Source organism: Osmerus eperlanus, chromosome 15 (genome assembly GCF_963692335.1).
Source record: "Osmerus eperlanus chromosome 15, fOsmEpe2.1, whole genome shotgun sequence".
NCBI lineage: Eukaryota > Metazoa > Chordata > Actinopteri > Osmeriformes > Osmeridae > Osmerus > Osmerus eperlanus.
This window is the reverse complement of record NC_085032.1, coordinates 14366384-14377174: the sequence shown is the minus strand read 5'-3', so window position 1 is coordinate 14377174 and position 10791 is coordinate 14366384. Positions and strand designations below refer to the sequence as shown.

Here is a 10791-nt window from a genome sequence, read left to right as displayed (position 1 = left end):
AAAGAAGCTCGACCACCCGTGTCGTTTAGCTTCCCTGAATCTAGCCAAAGATGGATATTTGTTATGAATCTGGTTGGGTCATTTTAAAGTATTGCGTAAATCCCCTTTCCCATGAACGCGTAAAAAAAAAAAACTACATGTCGGCACGGCAAGGGGACCCGATTGCATAAAAACTATCCACCCTATTGGCCTCAGACCCGAAACAGAAACCCCGCCCTTCCCATCCCTGGTACAACTCAAGATGGGAAACCCAGCCGTCACTCATCTATTTAAAGAGATGTAATTGGACCGAGAGATTGCTTTCTGCTTATTAAATCCCCGTCGATTGGTGGTGACTGCCGAAAGGTCCCGCCCCGTAGTGAATTGTTCGGAGTGGACAGACGGCAGGGACACAGGATGCAGCGCAAATAGGAGTATCTAACGGGACATGAGGACGAACGGAAATCTGCTAAATATCTGATCTCTGGTGAGAGTTCTATCATACTATTTTAACTGTAAATAAGACAAAATATAATTTTTTTAAATATTGGGGTTTGTCTTGAATTAGGCAATATCTAACCTGATTTGTTTGAGTCCAAATGAACTACTACTCGACCGCTGGACATAAGGCCCCGGTGGACCCCCAGTGGATGCAGGGGGTTTAAAAACTAGTCATTGTGGTCAATATGCTTGAACCATCTAAAATACATATTTTGGGGGAGATCCGAGACAACGCGCGTCTGCCGAAGCTGGTCATCAGTGAAAATAAAACGTAACGTGTAGCCCACGTTGCACTTGATGTTTTTTTGTTAGCAAGAAACTAAGTAACTGCAGTGTATTAAATACGCGAATGATGGGAACTGACATTGGTAAATAAATGTGGGTCACCAGTCAGTAACGGGATGCGACGGTGCGGAACTTTGATTGATTGTTCTGTCATCATTTGTGTGTGTGTTTTAACTATACCATAAGAGCTTTCACAGTGCCACACCAATATAGAAACGTAGAAAAACAAGAATGTAGAAACAATGTAGTCTTTCCCTGTAGCCTAACTTTTTTACGTCCAATTGCTGAGCCCAAAATCAATGCAATTTAGGTTACAATATCCTTCGTTTCAGGAGGTAACCCCACCACTTTTCATCAAATGTGGGTGGTGAGCACTGAAGGGAAAATGTAAGTCAGACATTTGGATCCAAACTGTCATTTAGTATATTTTTCTTTAAAAAAAAGCTACTTGAAAATCAATATGTTAACATTTCCAATGATGAGATTGTAAGGAAGTGTATTATGAGCCGGTGTGCTGTCATATTTAGGGCAGTGTAACCTGACGTAATGCATTTTGCAATATTCATAGCATCAGGACGAAAGCACAGCTCCGTAAGATGCACGAGAGACTGTACTTGGCTCATAAATGTATAATATCGCTCGGTTCAGACTTTACAGTAATGGAGTTCCAGCGTCCATCGTAAAAGCCACCTCTGTGACCGTGTGTGTATGTGTGTATGTATGTATGTGTGTGAATGGGAGACACAGGAAGTACATCTCTCCCACGATAGCGTCAGGTTGTCTCCCTTGTGAAGTTCAAAGGATGTCAGTTCCGCTGATGGGATGCAAAATGTGCAGCTAATGGTCCATCTGAGACGCTGATAGAGAGCATGGCAGAATGACTCAGTGTTTATGAGAGTGTGTGTGTGTGACAGAATCGCAGAATGACTCTGTGTTTATGAGTGTGTAACTGAGAGGTGCAGTAGAGAGAGAGAGGACGAATCACACATAAGATAACTAAATGTCGTTTTTTTTTTGTGTTGTAATAGATGGATAGAGAGAGAGACAGATGGCATATATTACTTTGTGCATGGAATATACTTATTTTTTCCTTTAATTTCTGACTCCATACCTCTCTCTCTCTCTCTCTCTCTCTCCCTCTAGTAAGTAAGGCTGGAGTGCTTCTCTTTTCACAGGGAACAGGGGGCCTTAAGAAGGCTGGGGGGGAGGGGGAGAGGGGGAGAGGCATGCATGGGAGCACTCGGCTGTTGCCGTGTGAACGGAGCTCATTGTCCCAGGAACCTTTCAGTGGCTTCCCTGAGGTCCCTGTTCTGTCCCCCCTCCCCCAACACCACTCTCTCGGCTCTCTCTCTCTCCTCTCTCTTCTCTCTCTCTCTCTCTCTCCTCTTTTCTCTCTCTCTCTCTCTCTCTCTCTCTTGCTCGCTCTCTCTGCGCTCTCCTCTCTCTGTGTCGACACACACATCTCTCACAGATATGTACACTCTTCACCAGCTCTTTCTTCTTTTCTCATCCGCTCACTCTCACATTCATGCATCCCCCTCCTCTCTCTCATCTCTCTCTCTCTCTCTTTCTCTCTCTCTCTCTCTTCTCTCTCTCTCTCTCTCTCTCTCTCTCTCTCTCTCTCTCTCTCTCTCTCTCTCTCTCTCTCTCTCTCTCTCTCTCTCTCTCTCTCTCTCTCTCTCTCTCTCTCTCTCTCTTCTCTCTACCTCAGTCACACACCCCTTCCAGCCTCAGTTTCCTTGACTCACATTCGCCAGCTTTCTCTCACACAGTAACACACAGACTAAGCCCCCCCTACCTCGTCCCTCACCCCCTCCTCATTTGCCTCAAACCCGCAATTATTTCGCCCCATTGATGTGATTGTTTCTCCAGACAAAAGCAAGAACACTCAAACTTCTGGCTCTGCGTACTTCCTCGTCCATGCAGTGAGCCAATAAACACATTTCGAAAACAATAGTTGTTTTAAATGTTGATGTAATTACGAGATTTCCAAATTGTAATTTGGTTGAATATACAAAACAGCACTATCTCTTTAAGGCCAGGCCTAATTGGTGGCTTTCAATGTGCTTTGTAGGGCCAGACGATGATGTCATTTCTTCTTTGTTGTCCCCTCGTTTGGTTTGTCACTGAAGGGGGAAGCTAGTGGGCCCAGGCCAGCTGAGGACTGGTCCGACCTTTGGGGATTTTATTTCTAGGTGTTCAAGGCTCTTGCTCTCTCTGTCTCTCTCTGTCTCTCTCTGTCTCTCTCTGTCTCTCTCTCTCTCTCTCTTCTCTCTCTCTCTCTCTCTCTCTCTCTCTCTCTCTCTCTCTCTCTCTCTCTCTCTCTCTCTCTCTCATCTCTCTCTCTCTGTCTCTCTGTCTCTCTCTCTCTCTCTCTCTCTCTCTCTCTCTCTCTCTCTGCTTTGGATAAAACTGTCTGCCGCAATACTAATACAATTGCATTAGAGTTGTTGAATGCATGTGCGTGCTTCTCCTGTGTGTGTGGTTCTGTTTCAGCTGCTCCTTGAGCAGTGATGGTGTTGTTTACCGCTCTCAATGGACAGGAAATGGACATGTGACATAGTGAGGAACAGGATGCAGGAGCTGGGTGGACACCTCATAAACAGGATACAGGAAGAGGGGGAGATAAGATGGCCACTCTGATGCACCCTGGGGTTCCACTTTCATCCTGTACTGCTCTGTCATGCTCTCATCCAATCAGACTCCTTGTCCACTCGCTGACCTCTCTCCTGTCAGTCATTATGGAAGCGCGTTCAATCATTGTTTTTCTCTATGATCAATCACAACCGAGTGTGGTTTGTGTGTGTGTGTCTGTGTGTGGGTCTGGTCTTGGAGTGTACGTTTCTTCTTAAGAAAATTGTTTATGTGGGTGTATGTTGGCGTCTGTGTCAATACAATACAATTGTGTGTGTGTGTGCACGTGTGTCTGTGTGTGTACATGTGCGTGTGCATGTGCCTCAGTGTTTGTGTCTAAACTGACCGACCATCTGGAGAAGTGATAAGGATGGATAGGATTAACTTAGCTGGAGTTTCTTGTCCTAAAACCTTAATCTCTCTGCTATTTGGCTGTTTATGTCTTCTGGCACTGACCAGACACACTGTTGGCCTTATCGTTATGCCTAGTTCACGGTGTTAGTGTGTGTACACAAGTACATGTGTGTTTTAATAAACAGGTATGACCTGGCATGGACTTACTCTGTCTGTACTGTACACTGTGAGTGCTGTGAGTGTGAGAATGTGTTGCTGTTCCCGTGCAGAGCGCGTGTGGCGGAGTGAGGCGTCACCATGCCGCTGGTGAAGAGAAACATCGCCCCCCGGCACCTCTGTCGAGGGGAGCTACCCGACGGCATCGACAGCGAGCTGGAGTGTGTGATGAACAACACACTCTCCTCCATCATCCGTCAGCTGAGCAGTCTAAGTAAGGAGCACGCCTCACACACACACACACACTCACAGCCCTTCCATTGCACCCCCCCCCCCCCCCACACACACACACAGTATTGTCATAGCACACACTCATATTTCTGGATGTATTTCTATTGATCGTAGGACATTGAGACCCAGAATGGGGTTTCTTTCCCACTTACATTTCTAACATAAATTCCAACCATGTAGCCACCTCACAACTGATCATGCTTTCCAACACTCTCCAAAATAAATCACCCTCCTATGAAGCTGTCACATTAGGCCAGTGTGATGGTGTCTGACGTGAGTCTGGATTGATTTCTGCTCTCAGTCATGTTGTCCGGGTAATGAGATCAAGGGTCACTGGGTCAAGAGGAGGCTTACAGAGCTACACGAGATGGGGGTTGCAGTTTGTAATCCTTTTTGGGTATTCTAGTAAGACTGACGTTGACTTGGCTCTGTGTGTGTGTGTGTGCATAAAAGGGTGGGAGCACTTGTGTGTGTACGTGCGGGTGTGAATGTGTTTGTGTTTGTGTATGTATATGTGGTTTTCTATTGATTCAAATACTGTAACTCCATTAGCCAAAGTGTTTGTAACCCAGTGTGTACCCCTACCCCCATCATAACCCAGATAGCCCCTCCCTCCCTCCCTCCCTCTGTCTCCTCCTGTTAAGTTCCTGTAGTGGGAGTGGACCTTTCAGCAGCAGCTGTGTGGGTTAAATATAAATGACGGGCCACAAAGGCCTGGAGGGGCCGAACCAGGGGCAGGCAGTGTGTGTGTGTGTTGTAGCAGTTGGTTTTGGGAAGTGTGTATGGATAGGAGGAAATGTCTCTGCCAGAACACTGAGCAGGGGTCAGATCCTAGAATTTATGACCCCTGTTCCTTCCTTCCTCTAAATATTTTTCTTGTCATAAGTGATGACAAAAATAGCAACTAGGATATTTGTAAGTTTGTGTAAGTGTGTGTGTGTGTGGTTCTTTGTTTTGTCCTGACTTTGTTATTGACACACATACAGATATATATATTTTTTTTGCATATTTGTGTACACTCTGCTTGTGTTGGTTGCCAACTCTATATCTCTCCTGTTGTGTATTGTTTTAATTCTCCTACTCCTTGTCCTAATCTCTTTCTTTCGGTCTTGGTGTCTCCAGGTAAACATGCAGAGGACATATTTGGGGAGCTGTTCAACGAGGCCAACACCTTCTACATACGAGCCAACTCACTGCAGGACCGCATCGACCGCCTGGCCGTCAAAGTCACTCAGCTAGACTCAACTGTGGAGGAAGGTGAGTCAAGGGCCAAAAATCAAAGGTCATTTTAGAGGAAAGTGGTATCACACTCAAGGTTATGGGTATGTGAGTAGTCTTGGGCTAGCCGATCGATAGCTAACATGATACTGGATCCCACACATGAAATTCAAGCTTCTCTCCCAGGAACACTCACAACCGCAATCTTCCTTTTTCTCTTTCCATCTCTCCTTCTCTTGCTCTCGTCCTCGTTCTCTTCTTCTGTTCCTCTCTCCCCGGCCCCAGTCTCTCTGCAGGACATCAACATGAGGAAGGCGTTCAAAAGCTCGACCACGCAGGACCAGCAGGTGGTGTCCAAGAGCAGTGTGCCTGTCCCTGTCAAAGAGATGTACAACCTGAGTGACAAACCTCCGCCCCTCAACATCCTGTCCTCCTACAGGTAAACACACAGTCCCCACACAAACACACCTCCTCTGGCCTCCCTCTATCTCTTCTTTACGCCTCCTATACGCTATCAAATCTCTTAGCTACTTAACTTTGTATATTTAAATTAGATTATAAATTCTTACAGCCCCTTAGTATTAGTTAGACTTTGTACCGTTAATATAGTTAGACTTGTACTCCACTATTCAAGATTCACCTTCCTGCCAAAGAAAATTCCTTGTCTGTGCAAACTTTTTTCTGTGCAAAACCCCTGTCTGATTTTGCTTGTGCTTGTCGTGTCGGCGTCTGCAGGGACGACCATAAGGAGGGGCTGAAGTTCTACACAGACCCCTCCTACTTCTTCGACCTCTGGAAGGAGACGATGCTGCAGGACACGGAGGACAAGAGGAAGGAGAAGAGGAAGCAGAAGGTCTGTCACCGTGACGACAGGGAAGCTGTCGCCCTCTCTCTCTCTCTCTCTCTCTCTCTCTCTCTCTCTCTCTCTCTCTCTCTCTCTCTCTCTCTCTCTCTCTCTCTCTCTCTCTCTCTCTCTCTCTCTCTCTCTCTCTCTCTGCATCTCTCCCTTTAGCCTTTCTTTCTCTCTCTTTCCGTCTTTCTCTCTCTCTGTTTCTCTCTGCATCTCTCCTTTTAGCCATCCTTTGTTTGTCTCTCTTTCTCTCTGTCTCTCTCTCCACCTCTCTGGGAGAGTTCCCTCGCCACGCTCACACTCTCTCTCTCTCTCTCTCTCTCTCCTGACAGGAGCAGAAGCGCTGTGTGGACGGCACCCTGCAGAGGGAGGTGAAGAAGGTGAGGAAGGCCAGGAACCGTCGGCAGGAGTGGAACATGATGGCGCTGGATAAGGAGCTGAGGCCCGACAATCGCCTCTGCCACACCATCCACCGAGGAGCCTCGTCCGAGCGCACGCTGTCCCCAAATAGCAGGTGCGATGACACGCACACTGTCAAACTATCACACACTTAAAAAATTTTTTTAACACTTAATATTTCTGTCTGTCTCTCTCTGTCTTTCTCCGTGTGTCTCTCTCTTTCTTTCTCAGGGGTCATGGCCTTGAACATATGGATCTCCACTACCCCAGTGCCATGAACCATGCAGGCCATGCCCACACCTACTCTGGCCCCCCTCCGAGCGTCCTGGCTGCCCAGATGGCTCTGGGACACGCCACCCTGGGGGGTGAACACGACTACAGAGCTGCAGCCATGGCCTACAGGGGTGGGACCCTGGGACGGCCTCACCAGGCCCCGCCCCCTCCTCCTCCCACTGAGAACATGAACGGCTCCATGTCTCTCCCTCCTGTGGACTACAGGTACACACTCTCTCTCACACACACACATACACACACACACACACTCTCTCACACGCACACACACACACGCACACTCTCTCTCACACACACACACACACGCACACTCTCTCTCACACACACACACACACACACACACACTCTCTCTCACACACACACACACACACACTCTCTCTCACACACACACACACACACACACTCTCTCTCACACACACACACACACACACACACTCTCTCTCACACACACACACACACACACGCGCACACACACACACACACACACACACTCTCACACACGCACACACACACACACTCTCACACACGCACACACACACACACTCTCACACACGCACACACACGCGCACACACACGCACACGCGCACACACACACACACGCGCACACACACACACACACTCTCACACACGCACACACACACACACTCTCACACACACACACTGAGATAGGTCTTTGTTGCTTTAATTTAAGTAATTGGTAGCAGGATGAGGGGAAAAGGATCTAATGGACATAAGCCTATACCTGTAACACAGGACTCAGTCAACTTTTCCTGGCATAACCATCAATAGGTTTATCTACTCTGTTCTATTTAGGAAATCTGAATACATGTCGCCGCCTTGTGGTTTCATGTGGAACTTCTACTAATTAGAATGACAAAGCAGTTCCACAAAAAGTTGTCAATGTTTTTTCTACAAAACAATCCTAGGGGTGAATAATGGTTTTGTTTTCTCATGTTTTTCTCTCTTCCGTCTCAGTATGATGGAGGGTTATGGACACTCTGGAGCCCCTCCCCCTCCCCCTGGCCCTCTCATCCCATCTGCTCAAACTGCCTTTGCCACGCCCCCTGGGGGTCTACTTCCACCTGCAGGCCCAATGGGTGCAGCTGGAGGTTATGCCCCGCCCCCCCCACCCCTCTCCGGATCCCTGGCGGCCCCCCCTCCTCCAGTCCTTCCACCCCCTCCTTCTGGCTCCTCCCACTCTGCCACGCCCAAGATGTCCTCTGTGGCCGCTGACACCACACCAGTCAATGATGCTCGTAGTGACCTACTGGCAGCCATACGCATGGGTAAATATCTGTTTACACGCGGAAGGTTGTGAATCGGAGCCGACCACAGAATCTCTTAACGTATCTTTGTCCGAGTGTGTATCTGAATACAGGATCTCCACAGGGACAAGGGACCTGCCAGGGAATTACTGCCAGTGTACGGTGTCTCCAAAACTAAGTGTTTTTGTCAATTGTTTGTCTGTAGGGATCCAGTTGAAGAAGGTTCAAGAGCAGCAGGAACAACAGGCGAAGAGGGAGCCGGTTGGAAATGATGTGGCCACCATCTTGTCTCGACGCATAGCTGTGGAATATTCCGACTCTGAAGACGACTCTGAACTGGAAGACAACGACTGGTCCGACTAAGAAACGCAGACAAGCACACGTCCACACACACACACACACACACAAAACCAATCAGTCGATCACTCCACATTGTGAATGCACACTTTGTCACTGCTGCAAATTTGTGGTTAACTACATATACGCTTAAGATACACACACAATTACACGTGGGCTGGTTTGTCGTGAGCTTAGTCCTGGGCACCTGTGTGTAGCTCTGATAGCTTAGCTGTGAGTTTGGACACTAAACCTCTTCATCCCAAACTGCATCAGAAACATTAGGGATGTGTTCAAGAAAGACAGCAATCTAGAATTCTGGAATTGTTTAATCATTAAAAAAATGTTAACCGATTATCTTGATATGCCCTATATGAGAGTAGCTCAGTTGTAGAGACACACACACACACACACACACGCCAATCCTAAATGTTAATACTGACCACTCTAAAACCTCATGTTGGATTCAGCATCATTTACTCATCAGTGTGCTCTCGAGACACTGAGGGCTTCACAAGTGCACCCCGGCCAACACTTGTCTCCCTCTGGTTGGCTCTGAACGCCACCAGAGCAGCCATGTAGCCCTCAGGAGCAGCAGCTCATCTCATGTGCAGTAGAGGGGCCGTCTGAAGGCCGAGGTCGAGGGTCTCCCTCTGGGCCCTCTGGGTTTCTCTTTTCTAACGTTTATACTGAAACACTTGTTAATAAGGTAATATTGCAACGAGACTTTGTTTTTAATGTGTAGGTCCTAGCAATTGGAACTTACGGGCAGTAGGTCTGTTGGTCGCTCTAAACTGTGAACAGGAACGGGGGCTGGCGTGTCCTGAGGGGGCGTGGTCGAGCGCTCAGAGATCATGCGTCTCTGAGCGGAGGGGGAGTGATTACAGGATGTGACTGAGAACCGTCAGACGAGTGTCTGATCTGCTCAGAAGAGGCCTGGCAGAGGCGTGGTGAGATGGAAGGAGGCTGCGGATTGGATGGGGGGGGGGTTACCATGGCTATTTTGATGTGAGCTCAGTGACATTTGACCCCTGTGAAGAATTAAAAAAAACACGAGGCATAGTAACCATCACAGATCTGTGTCTGCGCCTCCTTTTTGTTCCATCATCGTCATAGGAACAACTCAGCCCTGACACTGAGACGCAGTTTCCACGGTAACAGTACAGCTGAAAAGATGGTTGCCCGGGCAACTGAGAACCAGGGGGGGAGGCTATAAGCCAGTGTATAAACAAAACAATCAACCCAGATATGTTTTTTTCCAATGCACAGCACATTCTTTTAATACAAAATTAACAAGATCTCTCAATTCAGGAAACTAACCAAAGCAATAGAAAGTACCACTAACACTTTGGAAAAATATACACCACGTTCACACAATGTTTTACAATATCTCAGTAAGTTTAGTGCATGTTGATTATCGTTTAGTTTTCATTTTGCAGATACATAATTTCTTGTGCCATTTTTCATCAAAAAATAAAGTGCATTTCACATTTAACACTATGCATACGCCTAAACAAGATGCTGTTATTCTACTGGTCCTTTCTCCTCACCCCCAACCACACACACACATTCTGAGGCCTTTGACTTGCAGTCTGGTATTTAGCTCTGGTTTTGGGGACAGCACACCATCCCTGTGATGTCCCCTTGAACAAGAAGTCAATTATTAGTCCCAAATGATACCTCATTCCTCTGTACAATCAATATGATATTCATTTGTGCGTTTACAGTGCACAGTTGTTCAACATTGAGTAATAGATAATAAGTGTTCCATATCTATACAAGAGTGGTCCTTTTTTCTGAAGCCCTTATTATTATGCATTCAACCAAGAAAGCTCACCAAAGCTCTTTCAAAATGTTGTTGCTAACAACACTGTTGTAGCCTGTCGAATAGACTATTTCTCCATCAGAGTAGACCTAGTTCCACATGAATTTATCCAACACTACTCTTCTCCCACATCTACAAGCTACGAGCTCGGCAAATAGTTCTCCCTGCCCTCTCATACAATTTTCGGCTGTAAAACTTCATCAGGTAGTGACGCTGGCTTTTCCCCTGGTGCACAGACAGAGTAAGCACTGTATTATTTAACAACCAATTTAAGTGGTCTTAGAATGTACATCAGGCAAACCTGCCGTGTCAATCCTGCCCTTGGCTAAATGTGGCATGTCAGGATTTAGGGTCGGTTCATCATGACTAAAAGACTTACACTTGGGTAGCACCATGCATGAGGTCAT

At 47.0% G+C, this 10791-nt stretch overlaps 1 protein-coding gene across 3 annotated transcripts in view; it reads left to right on the top strand.

Moving 5' to 3' along the window:
* wasf3b (WASP family member 3b) overlaps positions 1-9562 on the top strand; it is a 12043-nt gene extending 2481 nt beyond the window's left edge. The window contains exons 1-9 of one of the 3 annotated variants that reach the window (XM_062479684.1): positions 381-466; positions 4023-4183; positions 5323-5457; positions 5704-5855; positions 6200-6271; positions 6601-6782; positions 6899-7165; positions 7934-8244; positions 8429-9562. In XM_062479684.1, coding sequence (XP_062335668.1) covers positions 4051-4183; positions 5323-5457; positions 5704-5855; positions 6200-6271; positions 6601-6782; positions 6899-7165; positions 7934-8244; positions 8429-8586 — 1410 coding nt within the window. In that variant the 5' untranslated portion in view covers positions 381-466; positions 4023-4050 and the 3' untranslated portion in view covers positions 8587-9562. Of the gene's footprint in view, positions 1-380; positions 467-4022; positions 4184-5322; positions 5458-5703; positions 5858-6153; positions 6272-6600; positions 6783-6898; positions 7166-7933; positions 8245-8428 lie in introns of those variants that run through there. The other 2 variants (XM_062479682.1, XM_062479683.1) reach the window with 2 other exon arrangements.
* The last annotated feature ends 1229 nt before the right edge of the window (positions 9563-10791 follow it).